This window comes from Prionailurus viverrinus, chromosome D1 (assembly GCF_022837055.1).
Source record: "Prionailurus viverrinus isolate Anna chromosome D1, UM_Priviv_1.0, whole genome shotgun sequence".
Classification (NCBI taxonomy): Eukaryota; Metazoa; Chordata; class Mammalia; order Carnivora; family Felidae; genus Prionailurus; species Prionailurus viverrinus.
The window spans coordinates 62,327,479-62,355,200 of NC_062570.1; the positions used below are offsets into that span (position 1 = coordinate 62,327,479).

The window sequence follows — 27,722 nt, forward strand, 5'->3', positions numbered from 1 at the left end:
ACACTCTAAATTCCATACTAATGTATTTCGAGTCCCAAACACACATTAAATTTTTGCAAGCATCATCCCTTTACATACGGTATTCCTTCTTTCTAAAATACCCTTCCTATTTTGGGGTGTCTGGGAGGCTCAGTCAGTTAAGCATCTGACTTCAGCTCAAGTCATGATCTCGTGGTTCGTGGGTTTAAGCCCTGCCTCGGGTTCTGTGCTAACAGCTCAGAGCCTGGAGTCTGCCTCAGATTCTGTGTCTCCCTCTCTCTCTGCCCCTTTCCTGCTTGTGTTCTGTCTCTTTCTCTCTCAGAAATTAAAAAAACATCAAAAAATAAAAAAATAGAATATCCTTCCTATTCTTTTCTGGCTGACTCAGCCTAAAATTTAGCATCACCCATTTGGAAAATCACCCCTCACCCCAACATGCCCCCCTGACTTTATGCCTGCCTTGGCACTAATCACACTATGTTACAATGATATGTTTAACGTTTTGTTTCTGCTTCTAGAAGGCAAGTTTCTAGATGACAAGGATCTTACTCCTGATATTTGCCATCAGATATCTATGGTTGTTCACAAAGTAGGCATTCAACTATGTTCTCAATTATTAGTAGTTAAAGCAATATTACAGCATCTGTTTTTATGACACTTATTTTATAGCATTTTATACATTGAGGTCACTATTCTAAACCAATTAGAAACTAATTTTACATTGCTCAATGCATCTGGAAAAGGCCTGAAATGTATACCTGTATTTTTACAAATATCCCCACTTCCTAATTACCCACCTCTTCACAAACTCTTCATGGTCGCTGTCTTCCTAAAGTCATAGCATAATATAGAGAAGAAAAGAGATAGGACTAATTGCTGAGTCTTAAGAAACAATTAATTTACAGTGATATAAATAACTCAGATTAAAGTAGAATATTTTCAGAACTGTACATTACAGGAAAACCTCTCTTTTATTGTAACAGTTCTACAGTCTTCTTTCAGTTCAAACCCTTACTTTATGCCAGTTTCTTTTTCAGAAAACTTTACATCCTATGACAAGTATGATTAGTAGGGAGGAAAAAAAGAATTGTGGCATCTAATTGCTGTCCTCGATTTACTTTTGTTCTTGGGGAAGCGCTTGCCATCTTTTCTATGAATGCTTCATTTATTCATATAGCATATTTTGGGAAACAGTTGTTATTCTGAGTAGAATCAATGGGGCCATTCACAGTATGGGTATCATGATTTATATGTGGAGCCTAGGGCATTTGAATGTTGATAGCCTGGTGTACATAGAGGCCCCCAAGGTCAGATGACAAAGCATCACAAAGACAAAGAATTCAGGTTATAAATATAAACAAGAATGGTGGTTTCATAATATGTTCATAGAGGTGCCTGGGCGGCTCAGTTGGTTAAGTGATTAAGTGTCTGAATCTTGATCTCCGCTCAGGTCATGATCTCATGGTTTATAAGTTGTAGCCCCACATCGGGCTCTGCACTGACAGCATGGAGCCTGCTTGGGATTCTCTATCTCCCTCCCCCTCTCTCTCTCTTTCAAAATAAATAACTAAACTTAAAAAAAAAGTATGTTCACAAATTTTATGATACTCCTCTCTTCAAGGGATAGAGCTTAATTCCCCTCCAGTTGTGTGTGGGTTGGACTTAGTGATTCATCTCTAACAAATAGCATATGGTGGATGTGTGCCTTCTGAGAGCAGGCTGTGGAAGACATTGAAGGTTCCTTTTTTGCTATCTCTCCTGAATTGCCCACTCTGGGAGAAGCCAGCCTTTGAGACAAGACATTCAAACCACCTGCCTGAGGAGGAGCTGAACCATTTTTTTGTGTTTTTTTTTTGTTTTTGTTTTTGCTAACAAACAGCGCTACCTAGTGATCATCTTGGAAATAGCTCCTCAGCTTCGGCCAAGCCTTCCTAGGTCTGCAACCCCAGCAACATCCGGACTGCAACCAGTAAGAGACCCAAGACAGAACCTTCTAGGCGGGCCGCTCCTGAGTTCTTGACATACAGAGACTGTGATAATGTTTATTGTTAACTTGTGAAGTAACTTCTTACACAGTATAGATAACTGATATGAAAAGGAACATAGGTTATCCTGTATAGTCCTACCTGTGGACAAGGAATTAAAGGTCAGGACATTGTAACTGCTGTTATTAGCCACTGGGCTACTTAACGATAATCCACTGTAATTCTATTTAAATCACTCCCTTTGAAACTTACCTCAACAAGGGAAGTCACCAGTATGTGTGAGATACAGTAAGCACCAGGTGTGATATCTGTAAAAGGATTCCAAGATCACTTTCTTCACACAACAAACATTTATGAGGGTAAGAATAATATGTCAAGCTCAGGAAACCAGGCATTATGCTACACCCTGGATATTCAGAAATAAATATCAGTATTTCACTTGAGGACATGATCTACTAAGCTCAACAGGCTTGTAAAAATGAAATTTCAATACAGAATGAGACTCATAGGAAACCCAAAGAGGTTCATGGAAACTGCGTGGAGGAATAATACCACAGTCCAGGGATAAGAAAAGATCTTGAGGGACAAGTGAACTTAATATGAGTCTTGAGGATGGAAAAAAAGTTGAAGGAAGACAGAAAAAAAAGACACTTCAGGCCCAGAGACCAGCATGTGCAAAAGATTAGAGGTGTAAGGGGATACGATGTGCTCTGGGACATGGGTGTCACTTAGCAGACCCGGGGACATTCTGGGTCATGTGTGTTACTTATCAGACTCAGGTACATTTACTAAAGTGCTGAGAAATGAAACTAGCCTGAGGGGCAGGCAACCAATCAAGCAGGCAGTGTATCAATACAGATATACTGAACCCCTGCTAGGAGCAAGGCACTCTGCTAGCCACCAGAAGATATAATACCTCTCCTCATGGAGCTTTCAGTTCATGGAGGAAGAATATATTCTTCATATAATCAACAGAGTATATGTGCAAAAATAATCACTACCTTTGATAACTGTTATGAAAATCTGTAGGATGTTATGCAAGGTAATTGACAGAGGTATCTGGTCAGACCTGGGGAAGATGAGAAAAGATTCTGTAAGAAAAGCATTTTTAAAAGGATGTCAATTTTAACTAAGAGCTAATAAAATAGGTAATATGTACTGGGTTCTTGCTTTATGTCAAATACAGGGCCAAATCCTTTAGAAACATTATCAGATTTACTCCTTCCTCCCTCCCAGTGAGGTAGATCTCCTGATTGTTTCCATATTACAGACATGAACAATGATACACAGAAAGTTCTTCCAGTTGCTCAGCTGCTTAACAGAGAATTTCCTATCTTAGATAGTCTGGCTCCTGAACCCTACTTCAACTTCACATGACACTACATTGTCTTCAGTAGGCCCAAGGAAAAGGGGACAACATTCCAAACACAGAGAAAAGTATATGCAAAGACCCTTAGGCAAGAAGGAGGAAGGTGTGAATACAATCTCCTTGAAGCAAGTATTTTGTTTTCAGTTGGGCTCATATACTTAAACAAAATTGAATAGGAGTATAACAAGTTATGGGCAACAGACGCCATTTTTAGTAAGTCAATAGCCTGTTCACGGAACCATCTTGAAAGATGACATTCAGCTTAGTGGGTGCATTCCCTGCCCCAGCTTCCCATTCTCATGTATGCATTCACCCAACCACCATCTGTTGGTGAAGTCTATGGGACAGCATGGAGGGGGCAGTGAGGAGAAAGGCTTGAGGCCAAGCACTGACTGCTGGCTGCAATGTACAATTCCAGCAGGTCCATTGGATGAATTAAATATCCAGGCTCCAGTCTCCTTGTGTGTGTGTGTGTGTGTGTGTGTGTGTGTGTGTGTGTGGAGATCTCCCTAGCTCACAAGGTTTGAAAAGCGATTTGTGATGCTGTATGCAAGGTACTTTGCACATTGTTTGGGACATTACAGGACAATTGCTTTTCAATTGTTTTATTTTATTCTAGTAACTGTGTAACAGAGGCTGTGGATGCAGATATGGCCAAAGCATTTTTTTTTTTACTGTACTCAGGGAGAGCACAGATTCCTGGGGAAGCAGGCAATTCCAGGACAGAGTGATGAGATAATATGACCTGAAAAGGCACTGGGAGCTGTGAGGACACAGAGGAGGGTGCTGATATAATTAAAGGAGAGAACAAGATGGTGAAGAATTTTACCTTCGAGCTGTGTTTTCAAGGAAAACCAGGCAAATCATGGGATGGGATGAAAACCGTGCTAGTCAGAGTGAACATTGTTTCAAATGTGCAGCAGCAGGTGAGAACATGGTGAGAGTGGAGAAACAGCTGGAAGTGGGTGAGGCTTAGAGGGATCTGGGAGATCACAAGAGCTTGGAGAGGGCAGCAAGAAACTGCCCCTTGTGTTCCAGAGCTTAGATCTTATTCTCAAGGCTACGGGATGAAGGGGTTCATGGAGGGTTTTGCTTGGGAGATGACAGAATAAAATTGATACAGGAAAGTCCATGGACTTACTGGTGGACTAGAGCAAGATGCACTTGGAATGAAGCTTTAAAGGAGCAAACTTAGTCTGAGGATTTTCACTGGAGTCCAGGCAGAGATGAGGAGGAGCTAGGTGGGCTGAGAGGACACAAGAATGAATTAAATAATGCCGCCTCCAGAGCCGGGGCTCAAATGAGGCTAGGGAGGTGTGGAGGATGCAAATGTTAAGGCTGAATTCACTCTCAAGGTCTTAGGTGTTCTCTTAAATTTTCCGCCCCAGGCACTTCGATGCGGCTCAAGGTCTTCTTGCCAGTTCAGCAGGAAAGGAGTGAAGTATTTTCTTGACTCATTTGTCCCTGTCTGCAGTTTAAGGGGAGGCAGGAGCAGGAACCAAGTCCCAGCGGTCACTCCCTCGGCCTTTTCCATGAGCAATACATGATCCTAGGCTCATTCTGCCTTTTATGCAGTGGGAGTCTCCCTTCTGTTGAGGAAATGGATGGAAGTTGACCGAGCTAGGTGGCGCAGCTAACAGGTGGACCGTTGCTGGTGAACTTGGACACAGACAAGTAGCAGTTACTGTAATCACTTGCATTGCCAGAAGCCATTCCTGTGTCTGTGGACTGGCCACATGAACCAGAGGTTAAAGGAAGCAAGTATTCAGTGTACGTTTTTGACTACCCTTCCTCAGGATCTTCATTCTCTGGATCTGCATTTCCCCTCTGCTCTCCTTGTAGCAATTTCTCCCTACCTCTAGGCTCAGCCTCCTCTTGCTCTTTCCAAGAGTAATAATAACACCTGTACCTTGCTCTCTGAGCCTCCCACAGTGATATTTTAGATGGTCTCATTCTAGTTTGTTACTCACAGGAGAGAGCACGATGAGGATACCAGCTGTCCACCCCGGAAGGAGACGGTCTCTTAACAGGGTCTATTTGAAGAGACTGTTCTGATCTTTTAAGCCCTAGGTGGGACTCCAGATCTGAGCTGTGCCTGAGTAGGTGGTCTGGGGAAAGGGAGCTCTTGATAGATCAAGGAAGTAATGGATTCTATGGTTGCTCCTCAAATCTTATCCTCTGTGGGTGGCTAAACCCTGACTTTGACTTATTGGTTGCCTGTCTATGAAGTCTGGGCTCACGCCCACAGCTTCTTCCATTTTAAAAGCATGAAACACCACATGAGACATGTTGTTTTGTTCAGCAAGTCAATCTTTGTAAGTAAGGAAAATGGTCTGATTTTTAACATTGAATAATATTAGGAAGATATCTTTATATGAAGTAAAGAACAAATGTATTATGTATTGCTCTATACACACCTCTTTTCTTCGGTAAATGTAATTCGCTATTCTTTTCCATGCCAATTTATGGTGCCAATGAATATTTCAAGTGATGGTAATCAAAACCAGACTTACCAGCTTATTTTAAACAGTCCAAGGGCAACTATAGATGGGTCATTGGCCTGAAGCTATCCCAACAGAATGTTAGATTACTGTGGATTAGAAGGGATTTTGGGGGGGCGCCTGGGTGGCGCAGTCGGTTAAGCGTCCGACTTCAGCCAGGTCACGATCTCGCGGTCCGTGAGTTCAAGCCCCGCGTCGGGCTCTGGGCTGATGGCTCAGAGCCTGGAGCCTGTTTCCGATTCTGTGTCTCCCTCCTTCTCTGCCCCTCCCCCGTTCATGCTCTGTCTCTCTCTGTCCCAAAAATAAATAAAAAAAAAAAAAAAAGAAGGGATTTTGGGAAAATCCTCTAAAGATGGAAGATATAGGGGTGCCCGGGTGACTCAGTCAGTTAAGCTTCCTACTTTGGCTCAGGTGATCTCACGGTAGGTGAGTTCACACCCTCATCACGCCCTGCACTGACAGCTCTGAGCCTGGAGCCTGCTTTGGATGCTGTCTCCCTCTCTCTCTGCCCCTACCTCTTTCTCTCTCTCTCTCTCTCAAAAATAAATAAACGTTTAAAAATTTTAAAGGTGGAAGACATAAATAACTTAAAAAAATTTTTTATGTTTATTTATTTTTGAAAGACAGTGTGAGTGGGGGAGGAGTACACACACATACACACACACACACACACACACACACACACACACAGAATCCAAAGCAGGCCCCAAGCTGTCAGCACAGAGCCTGACACGGGGCTCAAACCCATGGATCACGAGATCATGACCGGAGCCGAAGTCAGACACTTAACCGACTGAGCCACCCAGGCGCCCCCAAATCAAATAACTTTTAATGAAAGCTTGCACTTTTAGTGCTCTCTTTAATAACAACAAAACGACTTCATCAAATTATTGTCATATATTTTACAATAGTAAAACAATATACTTTTCCATATAATAGAAAATAGAAACTATCAAGACAAAACAAAAATAAAATAAAATCACCTATTAGTTTACTACATGGATATAACAATAATTATTTCCATGTTTTATCCCTCAGAAATCCTATCTATGAAAATATGTATTTTTATGTACCATTGATATTGTTCAACAATGACATTAAGCATAAGCATTTTGTGAACTTTTTAAAATTTAATATCAAGTGGCAAATATTAAGTGTGATTCATTTTTTAAATAAAACTAATTCAGCTATCTTTGTGTATAAGCTGATATTTCCTGACGCAGAATGAGAAGGTTTTTCTTTGTTAACAAGAAAATTAATTTTGTTTTTTAATGAAAATTAACTTGCTTTTTAGTGAAGATTTTAGGCTATTCAAAATGAGGGCAGGATTGGACATTTTATTTTGACTTTCTTTAAGGAGTATAGTATATTCCATTATCTCTTACCATTTCAGTGATCAAACCCATTTAGTACAAGGTGGAGGGTTACTGAAAAATCTCTGGGAAGAGAGCTTTGAGGAAAGTCAACTGCATTACAATCCCTAAAGGATAGAACTTTCTTGTTTACTAGTTTTATTCAAATTCAGTGCTTGCACCATATGAAATAAAACGTGAAGGAATTAAAAACCAACTAAGAAAGGAATGATCCAATCTATTTTTTTCTAATTTTTTTTTTAATGTTTCTTCACTTCTTGAGAGACAGAGACAGAGTGTGAGCAGGGCAGGGGAAGAGAGAGAGGGAGACACAGAATCCAAAGCAGGCTCCAGGCTCTGAGCTGTCAGCACAGAGCCTGATGCAGGGCTTGAACTCACGAACCTGAGCCGAGCTGGATGCTTAACTGACTGAGCCACCCAGATGCCCCCCCCCTTTTCTTTTATCAAATCTATTTTTAAAGGAGTTTAAATAAGAAGTGGTTGGTAGTGGCATCCAGTTACTTCTATGATTTCTGTTTTTAATTTCCTCAAGCTACTTATTTCTGATCACATTTCTTTAAAGTAATGAAGGTAGGATGTATTAACAAAGAAAACTGAGATAGAAACAATGTTTTGAATAATCTGGGTGAAAGCCTCATCCTGAGTTTCAGAAAAGTACTATGCTGTAAACAACTCCATCTATTCTCAAGTAGCAGCATCCCCACCTGTAATGATGGTGGTTCGTAATTTAATAAAATCTTTCACTATTGAAACTTCACAACAAAGGATATCTGTAATCAATGGTTAGTAATTTATTTAACAAACACAAAACCCCTTTACTGGCACCGTGCTTGTATAAACTATACCCTGACACACAGAATTTCTATTTTACAGGCTTTGAACTCCTTTTCCCTTTTATGAACATGGAGCTATCTCTATACATATTGTAGGTTATTAACAGATGTTTAGTTGATCAATAGATCAATGGGTGATTAGGTAAATATGTGTGCCAGGTAACAGGATTGTTGTTTAACTAGTTCAATCAGAAAAAAAACTCTTGTTTTTATTTGGTTTTTAATATTCTTTAAAAAACTTTATAATTTTCTTCCATTTCTTAAAATGTTTAGTCAGAGACTACAAATTATTATTACAAGTTTTAAAATTTTGTATGACCATCATTTTTCATTTATGATCATTGTGTGAGAAAACAGTACCAGGCTCAGGATTTTCCTCGGAAGCATCTTTATGAAATTCTTTGATCTTACTTTGAATTTTTAGAACTTTTCTCCACAATGTAGAATACTACACACAATTAGGTCTGCGTCAGAGAAAACTTACTAACGGAAATTTTACATAGCAGATGTCTGAGTCCATTAACTAATAAATATATGCTAGTTGATTGTGAAGGGCTAGCTCTCAAACTTTCTTTCTCCTTACAGACAAGTGATGAAGGTTCCATACCATAATTCAGGCATGGTTGATCCCAATGACTCCACTGTCAATTATATGTTTGTCCTCAATGGCATCCCTGGCCTGAAGGAGCTTCACATGTGGATCTCCATCGCCTTGTGCCTGATGTACCTGGTGGCTATGTCAGGAAATGTTATCCTGATCTGTGTAGTGGCAGAGGAGCACAGTCTTCATGAACCTATGTACCTCTTCCTCTCTGTGTTGGGTTTTTGGGATCTGATTCTATCCACATCCACAGCACCCAAAGCCCTGAGCATCTTCTGATTTGATGATGTGGACATCTCTTTTGGTGGCTGTATAACCCAGCTCTTCTTTATGCATTTTGCCTTTGTGGTGGAATCAGGCATTCTCTTGGCCATGGCTTTTGATCACTATGTGGCCATCTGCTACCCACGGAGGTACACCATCATTCTTAGCCATGGTGTCATCGGCAAAATAGGGCATGTTGTAGTGCTCAGGAGTTTTGCAACTGTTTGCCCCGTTATCTTTCTAGTGAGGCACCTGCCCTTCTGCCAGACAAACATCATTGCCCACACGTTCTGTGAACACATGGGGCTGCTTAAGTTGGCTTATGCTGATATCTCCGTCAACATTTGGTATGGAATCTCTGTGCCATTACTCAGTGTAACGCTAGATATGGTGACAATAGTCGTCTCCTATAGGCTCATTCTCCAGGCGGTCTTCAGGCTGCCATCTCATGATGTGCAGATGAAAACACTCAGCACCTGTGGTTCCCATGTCTGTGTCATCCTCATGTTCTACCTTCCTGGGATTTTCACTGTCATTACTCAGCACTTTGGCCGAAAAATCCCTAAGCATGTCCACATCCTGTTGGCTGATCTCTATGTTCTCGTTCCCCCCGTGATGAACCCAATTATCTATGGAGTAAAGACCAAACAGATTTGTGAAAGAGTGGCCCTTGTGTTTTCTTCAAAAAGGAAGCATTGCTAAGGATGATTGGCTCTCATTGTGATTTTTTAAAGGTGAGGAGGAAGGATCCTATTTAAAAAAGTGGACAGATAAGTTGTCATTTAGGATAGATTCTACCTGCTATGGAATTAGTTTTTTTTTTTTCATTCAATAGAAATGACCCAAATAGTATGAGTCCCTTATTTCAAAGGTAAACAGGTTCTTGAAAACCTGTGTATTCATAGGCATAAAACTACTATTTTAAATGTCTATAGGGTTCTTCACTATTTACTAGTAACATTTCTATTTCTATCAAACAAAAATAAGATTCATAGAATACATCTCTATGTGTCCTTCCCAACTGCTATATTAAATACAAATGAGAGTGAACAGGGGCGCCTGGGTCCCTCAGTTGGTTAAGCCTCTGACTTTGGCTCAGGTCATGATCTCACCATGATTCCTAAGTTCAAGCCCTACATTGGACTCTCTGCTGTCGATGCAGAGCCTGCTTTGGATCCTCTGTCTCCCTCTCTCTCTGCCCCTCCCTCACTCTCAATCTTCCACTGTCTCAAAATGAATAAACATTAAAGAAAACAAACTAGAGTGCACACCTTAAATAAGGGAAATGTTGAGGTTCCCTCTTCTATCTCATTTTATTAACAAAAGAACACCTTCACAATCTCATTACACAAATGGGAATATTTGATGATGCAATCCACACAAAGGAAATCTTTACTGCTGTGAGTATGTGATTTAGGAAGGGGAAAAAAGGACAAGGCAATTAAGTGTTTGGAAACACGAACTGCCTTGGATGCTGGGTGTCCTGTGCAACCCTTCTAATCTGCACTGGAGTAACCCTCTTTTCAGACTCCTTAACATCTATCTCACAGGGTTGTGGTATGAAGAGCCAAAGAGAAACTGAACACTAGAGCACTTTAGAAATTATAAAATGCTATACAAATGTGTTGTGTCACTGCCGTTAATGGCATTAAGTTCCCTGGTTTGAGCTTTCACCCTGCTTATGGCCAAAGGTTAAGAACAAAACAAAGCAAAAAACCCCGTCCTTTGTCTGCAGCAAAGTCCTTCTATCTCCTGCCTCCCTTCTTTTCCCAGCAGGGTGAATCTAGCCACAGGGAGGTGTCCTCTCAAGGCTTGTCCCTATCAGAGGTGCACCACCCACTTCTGATGGGGGACGACGACAGACACTATTCAGCTACTCAGGCTGCACTGTCCCTATTCCAGGCAGTGTGAGCTGGCTTCCTACTTCCTTCAGAAGCCCGTCTAGGAATTTTCAAGGAAATTCTACCTTGCTCCAGAACCACAGAACTTCCTTCTCAGCTGTCTGCTCAGATTCCTGGCGTATTGTGGGTATAGAGAAAGTATTTTTGTTTTTCCTGAGCTGGGTTTTCTGAAGAACTTTTGCCAAAATCTTGGCATCCTGGGCTAAGAGCAAGTCTTGGGAAGTTAATTTACAATAGTGCGATAACTACAGATAGAAAACTCCAGAGAGATTTAGCTAATTGCAGAAGTACAAAGACATGGCTGGGTTTAGAGCTGAAGATGAGTGTCTCATCTTTTCCCTGGAGAGATTTATTCCTCATCAGTCTCTCAGGAAACTTTCCCCCAAAAGAGGGGAGGAGACAAGGAGAGGAAAAATAGTCTCTCCGGCTTCTACAAGCAGAGAAAATACATTTTTCTTTAATCTTAGATTTTGCACATATAGGACATTTGTATGTGTAGGACATGTGACCTAGCCTTCATTGTAAAGCCCTACTGGTAAGAATCAAATATGGGGAACCACAGTTATTTGCTCTTTACGTAAATAATGATCATCTGTCCCTGATCGAGAACACTTTGCCTGTGCATTCAGAACAAGGTTGATAACGTGAGTATTTAAAAGGCAACACATGATTGGGGCACCTGGTGACTCAGTTAAGTGTCAGACTTTGGCTCAGGTCATGATCTCACAGTTCATGGGTTCAAGCCCTGTGTCAGGCTCTGTGATGACAGCTCAGAGCCGAGAGCCTGCTTCAGATTCTGTGTCTCCCTCTCTCTCTGCCCCTCCCCTGCTCATGCTCTGTCTCTCTCTCTCTCTCTCTCTCTCTCTCTCTCTCTCTCTCAAATAAATAAACATGAAAAAAAAAGCCACACATGCTCAGTCCAAACTTCCAGTATAAATGGTCTTCTACTTCCACAATACTCAACCATGTAATCAACCATGTAAGTCTTAGCTGGCTGCTGTCCCTGTGCCTGTCCCTGTCCCTGTCTCTCCTCCCCATTCTATTCCTGTAGCCTGGGTGGCTCAGTTGGTTGAGCATCTGACTTTGGCTCAGGTCATGATCTTGCGGTTCCTGAGTTCAACCCCGCATCGGGCTCTGTGCTGACATCTTGGAGCCTGGAGCCTGCTTCAGATTCTGTGTCTCCCTCACTCTCTGACCCTTCCCCTCTTGAGCTCTGTCTCTTTCTCTCTCTCTGTCTCTCAAAAATAAATAAATATTTTAAAAAAATAAGAAATCAGACAGATTTATTAGCTTTATACTCATCATTTATTATTTATATGATGCTGAGCATATTATTTAACTTTTTTATTAAGGTAAGATTCACATCACATAAAATTCTCCATCTCAACCATTTACAGTGTGTCATTTAGTGACTTTTAGTGCATTTACAATGTTGTGCAAGCATCACCACCATCTAATTCCAGAACATTTTTATCACCCTGAACAGAAACCACGTTCTCACGAAGAAGTTACTCTTTATCTCACCTTCCCTCAGTCACCTCGCCGCTACTAACTGACTTTCTGTCTCTATGGATTTGGCTATTCTGGACTTTTGACATAAATGGAATCATATGATACAGAAGTAGTCTTCTGTGTCTAGCTACTTTCACTTTGCATAGTGTTTTCAAGGTTCATCTGTGTTATATTATGTATCACAACTTCATTCCTTTTTATGACTGACAAAGGCCCCATTGTTCAGATTGAATGTATTTGCTTTATCCATTCATCAGTTGATATGCATTTGATATGAGTTGTTTCCATTTTGGGGGCTAATGTAAATAATGCCACTATAACATTTATTTACAAGTTTTGGGTTGAACATCTGTTTTCAATTCTTTTTGGTTTATACCGAAGAGTAGGAATGGTTTATTTGATAATTCTACATTTATCTTTTTGAGGAACTGCCAATCTCTATTCTACAGAGGCTGCACCATTTTACATTCTCACTAGCAATGCATTAGGGTTCCAATTTCTCCGCATCCTCACCAACATGTTATTTCTCATTTTTAAGAAATTACAGTCATCCTGGTGGGGGTGAAATAGAACAATAAGAAGGAATTGAAAAACTATTTCCTTTCACTCCCTTTCCTACCCAAGTTCAAGCTCAGCTTCAGATTCCAGAGGAAATAGTATGTGTGAAAGTCCAGAAGGAAGGAGAATAGAGTTTGAAAAAGCATAAGACACACAGGGTGATTATAGCATGAGGCGGATGTAAGGAGGAAAGGGGAGAGGAAAGGGGAGAGGAAAGGGGAGAGGAAAGGGGAGAGGTGGTCAGCGAACACCATGCAAAAACTGGTTAGCACCAACAATGCTGTAAAAGGCTTTGAAGATATATTAGGGCATCTGAGTTTTCTTCCAAGAAAAATGGGCAACCTGAATGATTTTTTTTTTTGAGAGAGAGAGAGAAAGCGTGCACATGCACACTAGAGCATGGGTGGAAGGGGGCGTGAGGGGAGAAAGAGAGAGAGAAGGAGAGAGAGAGAATCCCAAGCAGGCTCTGTGCTGACATGGGCCTTGATCTGTGAGATCATGACCTGAGCCAAAACCAAGAGTTGGTTGCTTAACCCAATGAGTTACCCAGGTGTCCCGTGAATCATTTTTAACTAGAGGATTGACATAATCTAATTGGGGTTTAGTAAGAATATTCTAGTTTCTGAGTAAAAAATGGATGGGAAAGAGAATAATTTGTAGTTAGCAAATTCCAAATGGGGCTGTTGAAAAGATTCAGGACACACACAGGGAAAGAGGTAATCATATTTTAATGTGAAACATGTGAGTGAATTTAAAGGATATTCAGAAGACATAATCAATAAGTGAATTTTGGTTCATGTTTATTGTGAAGTTTCAGTTGGATAACGAGGAGGAGCTACCAAATACAGAGTTGGCTATGTGGGATAGAGAAAGAATTGGGAGTAGAGCTTTAGATGTGGGAATTTTCAGCATGCAGATGGTTATTGAATTTATGAGCTTACTGAGTGGTAAACAACCTATGAATAAAGTACTATTTTTTCTTTTCTTTCCTTTTCAAAATGTATTTAAAGAGGACACTGAAACAGGATAAAAGGACCAAAGGAAGTGTAAACCTATCTTGCATGTATGTTTTTGATCGTAGAAAATTAGGATACTTCCATCTGATATCTGCCATTTTCTAGGGACTTGAAAAATCCTTACCTTTCTTAATGTAATTCTACCAATGATTTTCTCCAACAGAATTAAGGTCTTGAAATTCATGGGAATTGAATCCATATTGGAGGGCTTCCTGCTACTGATTTACACAAGAAATTCTATTAAATCAATACGATTACTTGACTTTTCATAATTTTTCCTCTCCGTGTTCTCAGCCAGGGGTCACTTCATCCCTTTAGGAAAGAGTAGGAGGATGACCTTGTCCCTGATCTGCTTGGTTTTTACACCATAAATGATGGGATTGAGTGCAGGAGGGATTGCCACATAGAGGTTGGCAAATATGATGTGAAAGGTGTGAGAGATATTGTGTCCGAAGCGATGAGTGAGGACAGAGAATATGGCTGGTGTGTAGAATATGAGAATGACACAGACATGGGAACCGCAGGTGCTGAGGGCTTTCTGGCGGACATCTCTGGATGGAAGATGGAAAACAGCATGAAGGATGAGAGCATAGGAAATACCAATGAGGACCAGGTCTGAGATAATAGTCATCACAGGCACAGCAAAACCATACCAGATGTTGATGGAGATGTCAGCACAGGCGAGTCGGGCAACCCCTATATGTTCACAGTATGTGTGAGGGATGATACGTGACTTGCAGAAGGGCAAACGCTTCACCAGGAAAACAACAGGCAAAATGACACCAAAGCTCCGACCCACAATGCCCACCATGATCTTGACAATTGTCCTTGGTGTCAAAACACTTGTGTATCTCAAAGGGCAGCAAATGGCCATGTAACGGTCAAATGCCATGCCCAACAAAATGGCGGAGTCCAGAAAAAAGCTGAAGTGAAGAAAGAACAACTGGGTAAGGCAACCAGGAAAAGTGATTTTCTGAGCTTTCAACCAGAATATACCAAGTGTTTTGGGGACACACGTGGTGCATAATACGAGGTCTGCAGAGGCCAACATGGAGAGAAAGAAGAACATGGGTTCATGGAGGCTGTGGTCCACAGTGATGAGGTAAAGAAGGATGCCATTACCAGCAAGGGCCACCAGATAGATAGTGAAGAAAGGAATCCCAATCCAGATGTGGAATTGCTCCAGCCCTGGGATCCCCACCAAAATGAAAGAGCCTGGATTGAAACTTGTCAGATTCAATGTGGTCATTGTAGTAACTGTAATTCCTTGAAGACAAAATGTAATTTTTTTTCCTAGAACTGAGTGGCCATAAATTCCCTTTAAGTCTTTTCCAGAACTAAGATCCTTTCATTCCCAACACATAACAAACACTAAGGCAAACACAACCTACTTCTTGTCACAATCTCTGTAGCATTTACCAAAGGCTGCCAAGAGACATCAACTAAACCAATAATCCCTACCTATAGACATTACCATAATGATATTGTTACTATATTGGGACTATGTCCCACCAGATCCATGACCTGGGATCATTACTGGCCCCTTGTTGTCAACTAAAGTTCCAAGTTCAGTCTGAAATTTCTCAAAGCTGTAAGTATTAAATATCCTACCTGGCATAAGTCTCAGTAACATCTTACTGAGGTATCCATTCAAAGAAATAACAGGGGTCAGGTGCGAATTAGCAAATCTGCATTCCTTATTGCCAGTGCATCATTAGGACTCTGGCAAACCAGCCTACTACTGCCTATTTGCCCCACTTCTTCAATATCTGGAGGAAAATTTTCACCTAAATATTCTTCTGTCAATTCAACAATTCTCAACAACTCATTATTTTTTCACCTGCCAACTTCCTGACCAGCTACCTTATTCTTTCATTACATCATTCTCCCACCACTGGAGCATGGTGATCTGAGGGTTGACGGGGGCTCTTCTTCCTCTTTCAGTCCCCGTGTCTCATCTGCCAGCTCTTCTGATCCTCTTTAAAATCCCTGTTTGATCTGCCTACTCCACTTCTTCTCCACTTCCTCACCTAATCGCTTCAAATCATTAATCATTAATCACTTATTGGAGCCATGCAATAAGACATCCATCCCATTCTTTCAGTATTTTGCAAGCCTTTTTCTTTATCTCATGCTTCCAGATTTCTCTCTTAAAATATGAAATTCTTAAGACACTCACAACCTTATTTAAAAATTTGTAACTGGCATTACACCTACAGAATATACTTTATCTCCTGCTTGGGAGGCAATAGTTTCCTTTCATATTTTAGTTCTACCTATGTGAATGTGTCTCTCATTCTTCCCTACAAGGCATCCATATAGGCTTCCATAGATTTCTCCATCATTCCTACATCTCATTGCTTGGATTGCTGCCTTTTCTATCAGTGCAATATTGTCTTCTGTCAACATGTGTAAATTCTATTCCTTGCTCCTGATCCTTACAAGCACTAATGTCTCCAGGAAACCTTCTCCAGTAATCCTAAACCATGCAGTCCATTCCCCTGCTTACAAAATCACAGCTCTTAATCATTTTACCAAAAAAAAATCAGATAGCTGTATTGAATTTTACATGATTTTCCTGGATTCTCTTTCCTAGATATATGAGCATCCTCTGTTAATGATTGGGAATCCCTCTCGAGGACAAATTTTCTGTTCTCATGTTTCTCTTCCAGAGTAAAAGAAGGCAAGATTTCACATAGAATAACCATTCTTACAATCTAAGGAATAAAAACTGTTATTCCATTGTTTACTTATTTTTTCACTGTGTCCTCTTTGGGCCAGAAAGTATTGAATATATATATCTGTGTACACACACACACACACACACACACAAATATCCTTGGCTTATTTTTGCTTCCACCATCTTCAAAGACAATAAAAGTGGATTGACTGTTTTTTCAAATCTCATTCTAACCTCTGTAGTCACATCTCTGTCTCTCTCTACAAACTTTTCTGTCTCCCTTTTCTACTTATAAGACCACTGCAATTACATCAGACTCACTCAGATAATCCAGTATAATATCCCTATTTTAAAGTCAAGTGATTAGCAACCATAAATCTCCTTTGACATATAAATAACTTACGAGCAGGTTCTAGGGGTTAGGGTATGCATATCTTTGCAGAGCCATTCATTAATTAGCTACCATAACCTTTTTCTGGATCTTCCCCATCTGTCTCCCCAAGACCCCTACCACAATTACCACATTCAGATAATACTCACAGACACCTTATTCTGATGTTAGAAAACCAATAAAGGGCTTGAAGAGGATAAGTTCAAGATGAGAACAGAAAGGTGCAGGAGGTAACACCATTGGGGAGGACATGTAAAAAGAAAGAAGCATACCTAGATGAGAGGTGAGGCATGGGAACAAAGAAATTTAATTCCACCCAGGAAAGACAGACACACCTGCACAGCATAACTTTTTATTTCTCATTGTTTTTCTCAGGGGATGGAAAGACTTCAAAGTGAGAGCTCTGAAATATAGGGGGACTCCAGGGACTCCAGTCAACAGTGAATACTATTAGTATTAGTGCATAAATGTTTACATTAATATTTTCCTGATCTAGAAATGACATCATATATAAACATGCTTTGATTCAGAGTTTTAGATAGAGAGGAGAAACCAGGAAGTGCTAGAATTCCTGTGTAGACTAGTCATTCACAGATACTCAAAAAATAATTTTTGAAAGAAAAAACAAATTAAAATAGCTAGGCTCCTGGTTCTGACTGGGGAGAATGGTGTGATAATAACCCTTTAAATTCTGGATCCCAAATGTTTATGTGAATGTTTGAAGAAAAGACAGTAGACTGGTTAGGGATGTGGGTAAGTTCTGATCATATGGTTGTAGATATAAACATCACCTTTTAGCCCATTGGATAGGGCTTTCCGGTTTCTAGTTGTAACTGCATTGAGGTAGTTCTTAGACTGAAGAAATTCTGACTTCTGAGCAAGAAGAGTTAAACTTTTGCATAAACCACTTCCTCAGGTCATTGCAGACTATTCAATGTTTACCATAGGGCTGGAGATGTATCATTAATGTTCAGAGGCTTATTGCAGAAACCTTAAAGTTCTTCTTGAAACAGCTTTCTCTCACTTCCCTTGTTTTCTTTCATTGTATTGATTCTATTAAATGCATCGCTAAAAAGAACTACTTCTAGTCTTAGTGTCTTACATCTTTCACATTTGAATTGTCTTGTGTAACAGTATAATAAACATATAGGGAAGAGCAAGCTTTGCATACTACAGAAAAAGCTGAAGTTACATTGTAATTTTGTGGTGCTAACTAAGCTCTCCATTTCACTGAATCAGATAAAAATAACAAGTTCAGAATACCTTCAGGGAAAATAGACCAGCTATTAAAGGTTGTAAAGCTGGGTGTATCAACTGTGGCACAGAAAAATGGGTAAAGTAACTTCCTGCTTCCCTAAAGATATACTCTTTTGTCTCTGCTGTGTCCCCCAAGTGCTTGCAGATCTCTCAGCAACTTACATGAAATTGACTTTCTCTCATCTCAACCAGTCAGAGTGGAAATTCTGTAGCAAAAAATCAAATTGAGCACACAGGGACACCAACCTGGTTCATTCCAACAATATAGAAAAAGAAATTTAACATTTTAAATTAAAAACACATGGTATACATAAAAACTCCATTTAAAAAATCAAAGTAAAATAGTAGCACTTTGAAACATTTTAAAACTATCCTGCTGTATCCAAGAAGAGCCTAAGGGAGACAGGACAACTCAATATAATGAGGTTTCCTGGACAGGACTCTGGGTCAGAAAAAGGACATCAATTAAATCTAGAGAAATCTACTATGGCTGTTTGTACTAAACTCTCCTTCGTCTCTGACCTAGGATTCCTGTGTCTTCCACCAGCCACCATGAAGTGAATAACTTGTTAGTTTGCAAGTAGAAGAAAATTTCATACTCCTCACAGTTCTTGACACAGAAAATTTGGGAATATAAAATAAATATACTCTGAGTGGAAAAACAGGTAAACAAAATATCCCTAAGAAACAGTGACTCACAGACATCAAAACTATCTTTACTATTGTCTGTCCTCTTTATTAAGCCATCAATATTATAATTCTTTGGAACAAACAAATGTAATTATAAAATGACTTGTTGAAAATGGAGCAGATATATACCATTCTAGAATGCTATATCACGATAAGTAGTGTTAAGTTACAGCTCTTACTTTTTTTTTTTAATTTTTAAAAATGTTTATTTATTTATTTTGAGAGAGAGAGAGAAAGAGCAGGGGAGGGGCAGAGAGAGAGGGAGAGAGAGAATCCTAAGCAGGCTCCACACAGTTGGCACAAGTCTGATGCGGGACTCAAACTCATGAACACTGAGATCATGACCTAAGCCAAAACCAAGAGTCTGATGCTCAACTGACTGAGCCACCCAGGTGCCCCTTGAGTTACAACTCTTTCTGATAAACATGAGTTACTTCCTGAAGTTACAAAACATGTAGTAAATGCTCAAAAGATGTTTAACTATTATTATTGGTTCTTGTATATAATAAAGAATATATATGTATGTATATACAGGATACATATACATATATGTACATACACATATGTGTGCACATATGTACATACGTGTATGTACATATACATATATGTATATACAGGCTTTTGCCACTTTTATTCAACAGCGTACTGGAGGTCTTAGCCAAGGAAATTAGGCAAAAATAAAAAATAAAAGGCATCTAGATTGGAAGAGAATAAGTAAAACTATCTCAGTTTATAGAGGACCTGACCTTGATATAGAAATTCCTAAGGAATCCACTAAAAATAATTATTAGAACTAGCAAATGAGTTTATCAAGGTTGTAGGTCAATATACAATATTTAAGATCAATATACAAAATTGTTTATATTTCTATTCATTTGTAATGAACAATCTAATAACAAATTAGAAGAATGATTCAATTTATAAGAACATCATAAAGAATAAAATACTTAGGAAGAAGTTTAAGAAGTATAAATTTTATACTCTGAGAGATAGAAAATATTGTTGAAAAAAATTAAAGGAGATCTAAATAAATGGGAAAATTTCCCATGTTCAGGGATGGAAAACTCAACATTGTGAAGATGACAATACTTCCTAAACTGATCTGCAGATTCAACTCAATCCCTACCAGAATCACAGCAGAATTCTTCACAGAAATTAGCAAACTAGGGGCACCTGGGTGGTTCATCAATTGGGCGTCAGACTTCAGCTCAGGTCATGATCTCACGGATTGTGCATTTAAGCCCCGCATCAGGCTCCTTGCTGGCGGTGCATAGCCTGCTTGGGATTCTCTCTCCCTCTCTTTCTGCCCCTCCCCAGCTTGCACATTCTCTCTCTCTCAAAATAAATAAGTAAACAAACAAACAAACAAACAAACAAAGAAAATTAACAAACTGATTCTAAAATCCATATGGAGGGGCGCCTGGGTGGTTCAGTCGGTTAAGCGTCCGACTTCGGCTCAGGTCATGATCTCACCGTTCGTGAGTTCGAGCCCCGCGTCGGGCTATGTGCTGACAGCTCAGAGCCTGGAGCCTGTTTCAGATTCTGTGTCTCCCTCTCTCTCTCTGACCCTCCCCCGTTCATGCTCTGTCTCTCTGTCTCAAAAGTAAATAAACCTTAAAAAAAAAATAAAAAAAAAATAAAATCCATATGGAGTCACAAGGGATGCAGAAGAGTCAAATCAACTCTAAAAGAGTAAAATAGGACTTGTACTTCCTGACTTTAAATTTTTTTAATGTTTTATTTATTTTTGAGACAGAGAGAGACAGAGCATGAGCAAGGGAGGAGCAGAGAGAGAGGGAGACACCGAATGTGAAGCAGGCTCCAGGCTCTGAGCTGTCAGCACAGAGCCCCATGCTGGGCTCCAACTCTCAAACGGTGAGATCATGACCTGAGCCGAAGTCTGATGCTTAACCGACTGAGCCACCCAGGCGCCCCTCATACTTCCTGACTTTAAAACTTGTTATAAAGCCACAGTGATCAAGAACATGTGGTGCTAGCACAAGAATAGGCAATTCAATCAATGGAAACTTCTAAAGTTCTTTCACATTCATTGTCTCAGTTGGCACTTTAAAAAGTCATAAACACACGTGGACACACACATGTGTGCACACCACATCCATTTCGGTCCCAGCTGCAATCTGACACTTTGTGAAGCCTCCCCTAACTTTACCAGGCAGAATTATTCTTCTGGCCTCTGGATTCCGTAGCACTTTGTACCACTACTTTATGGTAATTACTAGTACCCGCTCATGGTAAGAGGACATGATTCCCTTACCTATTTACCTGAAATGCTTACCAAAAAAGGGATCAATCTTGTCAAATTGTTGAATGAGCAAGACTAGGGACAATGATTCCTATATATCCTTTCCTTCCTGATGCCATATGAGTGCAATAGATTTTTAGGGGCAGTGAAGGAGTGAAAAGAGAGTGAAGGTTAAAAAGACACAGAGATATGAAGACAGACACTAGGCAGATAATGAATGAAAGAAGCCCAAGAGGAAAATGCCTTAGGGAAGACAAAATGATGAGAGGAAGAGAGAAGAGAGGGGGGGTTGAAGGCATGGAGGAGAATGAGTATTGAAGCAGGAAATGCAAAAACAAGTTCAAAGGAAACTCTCATGCTAAGAGCCTCTGAGTTGGTGCTGACCACCACTGCCCACTCCCTAAGATGCTCAGTGTCTATCAATAGATTTCTTCTCTCTGGCTCTATGCCAGAGCATATCCTTGCCTGCCTTAGATCCTTGTGTTGAACAGAAGCATATTGGCCCAGATGGCAGGGAAGGGATTTGAAACTAAGGGAGGAAAGGGAACACCAAGGGAGGAGAATCCCCATTCCCAAAGCAGAAGAGGAAATAAACACCATATGGAGCAAGGCCCCAGATTCAACTCTATATATGGAGGAAGTTGAGCTGTGTATGAAATGTTGACTTGAGAAACTGTGATTCTGAGAAGGAGGCCTCAGGGAGGTAAGTGTGGGTCACACATTTTCAGGATGGAGAGGAGGTGACTAATATGGAGGAATGGATGGGAAATGGGTACGAGATAAGTAGACAGCTTTGTAGCAAAGTTCAAGGAGAAGTGATGGGTGAAGAGGAAGAATGGCCTAGGTCGCTTTGTTCTCCTGTGGAGTGAGATGGGGGAAGAGCAGTTTGAAGGGTCACTTTACAGGTGAGGATGCGAGACTAATGAGCAAATCGTCCTTGGCTTGTAAGGAGGATACAAGAATCATAAATGACACACAGCTTTATCCTCAGACACTGAGAAACAATGGGGAAAATGTTATTTTATTGCAGTTGTAAGGGGAGGGGGAGCATTTATAAAGGATAACATTCTGGGGCGCCTAGGTGGCTCAGTTGCTTGGGCATCAGATTTCAGCCCAGGTCATGATCTCGTGGTTCATGAGTTCAAGCCCCGCATTGGGCTCTGTGCTGACAGCTCACACAGCACAGATTCTGTGTCTCCCCCTCTCTCTGCCCCTCCCCTGCTCATTCTCTGTTTCTCCCTCTCTCTCAAAAATAAATAAACATTTAAAAAAATTTAAAAAAAAGAATAACATTCCTGAATGGAGCAGTCAGGTAAAGGATTCAAAAACAAGTGGGAGTACAAATTCATTGGAATAGAAGGAACACGTTTTTTGGTGATTTTCCCAAAGCACAGAGAAGCAAGAATGAGAGGGCAAGAGAACTGGGCATACAAGCAGCGGAGGGTCTGAAAACAGGAGCTGCTGGAGAGAAAACTTAAAGTGGGGCTTTTGGGGATGCTACCCAGTTTGGGGGTGCAGGAACATCAAGGGTGCCTCAACTGGAGTGAAAACACAAGTCCCATGGATTAGCGATAGGGAGGTGCTGTCAACAAAGGCTGCCTTGGAGGCTGACTATCTAGGAGGAGAACCGGAGCTGGAGAAGCAAAGTTTGCATAGGGGGCCAATGTGACCCACGGAGGTGGGAGCAGGTGGCGGAGGATGCACGTGGTGAGTAATGTGGGAAGCATGAGTGCAAAAGGCACAGGACAAGAAGAGGGTGTGAGAACAGAGGATCTGTGATTACAAACCCATGATTTTTATGGCATGAGTGTGTGTCCCTGACAGTGTGAACTTATACGGCTGTGTGGGTAGAAACCTACCTATTCTCTCATTTTTGTTAGCACTCACCACATGTCAACTCTATCCCAGACACCGGTGGATAAGATGCAGCCCCGACCCTGAAGGAGCTTCACAATATATTAGGGCTGAAAATACTTCAATGTGATAAGTGGAGAGAGAGGTAATTGCAGGGGAACATAGGTGCACAGAGGAAGCACATAGCCCAGCCTTGAGGGATGAAGAAAGTCTTCCTGAATGAGAAATATAAACTGGGTGAATCAAAGTGAGGAAGGAGGTAGAGGAAGCAAAATGTAAACTCAGAGGCATGCATTTGATCCAGTATTAGAAGAGCAAGTGGGCAAGTTATTTGTAAGAATCATTCAGGCAGAAGGAAATTAGTATCTGTAATCAAGTAAGTACCATGCTCAAAATTATCTGTAGGAAACATAACTTATGCACGGAGTCTGGTTTAGAGACTGGAAGGACTGCAGACTAGTTGGGGTGAGGACGTGGGTAAGTGGGTCTGAAGCCTGGAAAACAATATGGATGGCAGATACAGATTTGGGAAGTACTAGCATAGGTGGGCTAAATGAAGCTAAGGCAGTGGACCAGATTAGCCAGGGGAAATGGGCAGTAAGGAGAGGTTAGAGACACCTGATAGCAAATACCTGATAGCAAATCCTGCTGGGACAGAATCACCCTTAATATGGACTGGAAAGGAAGATCCGGAGACTGGAAAAGCACCAGGGGAGGGTAGAGACGTCAAAGCCCAAAGAGATGTGTATGGAAGGACTGACTTTGAATATTTATTTTTGAGAGACAGAGAGAGACACAGCATGAGTATGGGAGGGACAGAGAGAAAGGGAAACACAGAATCCGAAGCAGGCTCCAGGTTCTGAGCTGTCAGCACAGAGCCCAACTTGGGGCTCGAACTCATGAACTGCTGCGTCTTATTCACTGGTGTCTGGGATAGAGTTGATATGTAGTGAATGCTAACAAAAATGAGAGAATAGGAAGGTTTCCACTCACACACCTGAGCCAAAGTCAGACGCTTAACCAATTGAGCCACCCAGGCACCCCTGGAAGGACTGACTTTGGAAAAAAGGAAGAAAGACGCAACAGTAAGTAGTGGGACAGATTAGTAGAATAAGATATTTTTATGACAGCTGTTGTTATTTTTTGTTTGTTTTCAAGGTTATAAAGATTTGAATGTTTATAAATGCAAAAGATCTAAGAAGGAAGATCCAAGAATTTAGGAGAAACTGAAGATATAGAAGAGAGGGGATAAATTGGCAGAACAAAGTCCCTGAGGAGGTAGGAAAGAGGGCATTCAGAGGATAGATGGGGAAATTATTCTTTTAGACATACATACACACTTACACGCATATGCACATATGTATATATGCACATGTACAAGTATACAGGGGTGTGTATTTATCCATCTGGTTTTAAAAATAATTTAAGACCACACACACAAAAAGTAACTATGGGAGGTGATGGATAATAAGTTAATTAACTTGATTGTGGCAATAATTTGACAATGTACACTTTGAATATATGCAATTTTTACTTGCCTATTATTCAAATAAGTTAAAACTTAAAAAACAAACTATAGATTTATTTTGAGAAAGCTGATGTCTTAACAATCACTTGGGTCCTCTGACTTGTATACATGGTGTACATCTCCATCTTTTTATGTTGTAAAAAATCTCAGCAGTAGTTTGCAGCTCTCAGTGTAGGGGCTTTGCAAACTTCAGTTACATTTTTTTTTAAGTATGTGGTTTGTTAACATACATTTTGTATGCTTTTATGTTTATATTGTAATGGAACTTTTAAAATTTAATTTTCCAGTTGTTTGCTGCCAGCATAGAAAGTCACAATTGCTTTATATTATCTCTAAATAAATCAGTAAAATAACTTGAAGGGGCTTTTTTTTATACCTAAGTGAAGTAAAATATATTCCAGCTCTAACAAAGGAATCGTTAAAGCACAGGAAAAACAGTCACACCGCTTTCTCTAAAACTGGAGGAAATGAAAGGAGAATGGGTGCAGAGATAAGTCTGTAAGAGTGGAATAATGATATGAGGAGTTGGCTCCCGACAAAGTTGAGGTCTGAGTTATACAGGAGAAAGTTCAGTTGATAGAAGAATAGGAATTTGGGCAGTGGTAAAAGTTGTACGTTCGTTGTGAGAACGTTGGAGAGGGCTGAGGGGTCAAGTGGCTTAATTCGTAGTACCGACTGCATGGTCCTGTCATTTTCTCCACATCCTGACCATGTGAGCTGAGGATCACACTGGTTAGATGTAGCAGAAGTCTAAGCATTTCCAGGGAGAATGCTGCAAAACCAGTCGGAACTGAGAAGCTATTGATCCCGGAAGATGGGATGGGCATCTGGACCAGACACGGAGGAAAGGGAAAAAGTCTTGTATCAGTGGCTCGGAAACTTTAGCATGAGTCAGAGTCACCTGGTGGCCTCGCTAAAAAGTAGATTGCTGCCTCGAAGCCCAGGTTCTGACTCATGAGATTTGTGGTAGGGTTCAAGAATCTGCAAGTTCCCTGATGATGCTGGTGATGCTGATCAGAGGACCTCACCTTCTGAAGCATCACACCACACCTTCCTTCTTGTTCCTGGTGACTGCATCACACTTCAGAGCCAGATGGGTGATTAAGGAGGCACCACACAGTTTAATAAGGCTTCCAAAGACAAAATCTCATGTGATATGCCAATAGGACAACAATCATGCTCATTTAAAAGATCAGAAAATTGTTTCTTAGAAACGACAGTGAAGTGTCCGAAATTACACAGTGTAATTGACAGAGCAGATCTCTGACCCAAGATTTTTTTTTGTTTTTTTGCACATAATGTCTAGTGTTCTTTCTAAATGCCACAGCTGCCTTCACCGCCTCCATACTTGTCAGAGCATCATTGATGGGGGAAAGAGATATAGTGTCTGCAGCCCACAGCCCCCAATCCTACTCTTCCACATGGTCTGCTAAGAAGAAGTAACTGTTGCTCGGTGTCGGACTGTGGCCCTTCTGTGCAGAGCCTGAGCTTTTGCAGAGTTCATTACAGTTCATTTACCTGGAGAGATTATAGAGATTGTTTTGATGTTCTAGCTATTCCTGTTCTTTTCAGAACCTGTGACACTGTACTGAGTCTGGCAAGGTTTTCGAGCCCCACAAAGCTCTTAGAACTATGTCAAAAACCTCTGAATAAGAACACAGAGCCTTTCTGTGGGCAAGGTCTATAACCATGCACATCGTGCAGAGCCGTGTGTAATTGTCTACAGAGAGAGAATATGCCGGTGCCGACCCCATAGTGGTTGTAGGACCTGTGTGTACAGACCTTGTAGTTGTTTGCAAGAGTTTGCAACTGTTCACTCTGCTAGTGTGTACAAAGTCTGAAGTTATGTTTCCCCTCTGACACAGGCGAGGGCTCTGAAGAAAATCATGGCCCTTTCATCTGCCAGGAGCACGACTGCCGTGAACGACTCTGACACTCGCACGACAGGCTGCCTCCTTACTGGCATCCCTGGGCTGGAGCACCTGCACATCTGGCTCTCCATCCCCTTCTGCGCCATGTATGTAGCCGCCCTGGCAGGCAACGGCATTTTAATTTGTATCATCCTCTCACAGCCAAGCCTGCACGAGCCCATGTACATATTCCTGTCCATGCTGGCCAGTGCAGATATCTTGCTCTCCACTTCCACAATGCCCAAAACACTGGCCAACTTCTGGCTAGGTTCCAGCCACATTTCCTTTGATGGCTGCCTCACCCAAATGTTCTTCATCCACTTCCTCTTTGTGGCCGACTCTGCAGTCCTGCTGGCCATGGCCTTTGACCGCTTTGTGGCCATCTGCTCCCCTCTGCGATATACCACAGTCCTCACGAGCACCGTCATTGGGAAGATCGTCGCTGCCACCCTGACCCGCAGCCTCATCATCATGTTTCCATCCATCTTTCTTCTCAAGCGCCTGCGCTATTGCCGGATCAACATCATTGCACACACTTTTTGTGAGCACATGGGCATCGCCCGTCTGTCTTGTTCTGATATCTCCATCAATGTCTGGTACGGGTTGGCAGCTGCCCTACTCTCCACAGGCCTGGACATCATCCTTATCGCTGTTTCCTACATTCACATCCTACGAGCTGTCTTCCGCCTCCCTTCTCGAAATGCCCGGTCCAAGGCCCTGAGCACATGTGGCTCCCACGTCTGTGTCATCCTACTCTTCTACATCCCTGCCCTTTTCTCTGTCTTTGCCTACAGGTTCGGTGGGAGACGCATCCCACGCTATGTCCATATCCTCCTGGCCAACCTCTATGTGGTCATCCCGCCTATGCTCAATCCCATTATTTATGGAGCAAGGACCAAGCAGATTTGGGAAGGGGCTAAACAGATGTTTTCACATCTTGCCAAGGAATCTAAATAAGTGTTCTCAACTTGACCTTAACTTAATCCCTTTCTGTATCTATTAATTGATCCTATGTTCACCCTAACCTCGTCTCTATGTCTTCCAGTTATCTCCATGCAATTATCATCTATGTCCCAATTAATTCCCATACATGCTCTACTCAAACCCACCTTTGATTTCTTTTCTTAGAAATCTCCAGTAACAGCCACCCCACCGTCATCTACCTATTATTCAATATCTTCTGGTCCTCCACCATCTCAGGAAAAAATGGTTAGGGTAAGGGTGATAAGTTATTTGGAGTTTCCCATCCAAACAGGA

The 27,722-nt window shown here is 41.1% G+C and overlaps 3 protein-coding genes across 3 annotated transcripts; 2 read left to right on the forward strand and 1 right to left on the reverse strand.

Moving 5' to 3' along the window:
- Positions 1-8,659: 8,659 nt before the first annotated feature.
- Positions 8,660-15,683, forward strand: LOC125146489 (olfactory receptor 52B2-like). The gene is given in 2 exon segments (XM_047823222.1): positions 8,660-9,571; positions 15,600-15,683. Coding segments are annotated over 2 exon segments (996 nt in total).
- Positions 14,194-15,144, reverse strand: LOC125176718 (olfactory receptor 52H1-like). The gene has a single exon (XM_047878521.1). The coding sequence runs from the start codon at positions 15,139-15,141 to the stop codon at positions 14,194-14,196; it is 948 nt and encodes a 315-aa protein (XP_047734477.1). The 5' UTR covers positions 15,142-15,144.
- A 6,360-nt stretch (positions 15,684-22,043) lies between the features above and the next one.
- Positions 22,044-27,422, forward strand: LOC125146490 (olfactory receptor 52B6). The gene is made up of 2 exons (XM_047823224.1): positions 22,044-22,078; positions 26,399-27,422. The coding sequence occupies exons 1-2, from the start codon at positions 22,044-22,046 to the stop codon at positions 27,420-27,422; spliced, it is 1,059 nt and encodes a 352-aa protein (XP_047679180.1).
- Positions 27,423-27,722: the final 300 nt, after the last annotated feature.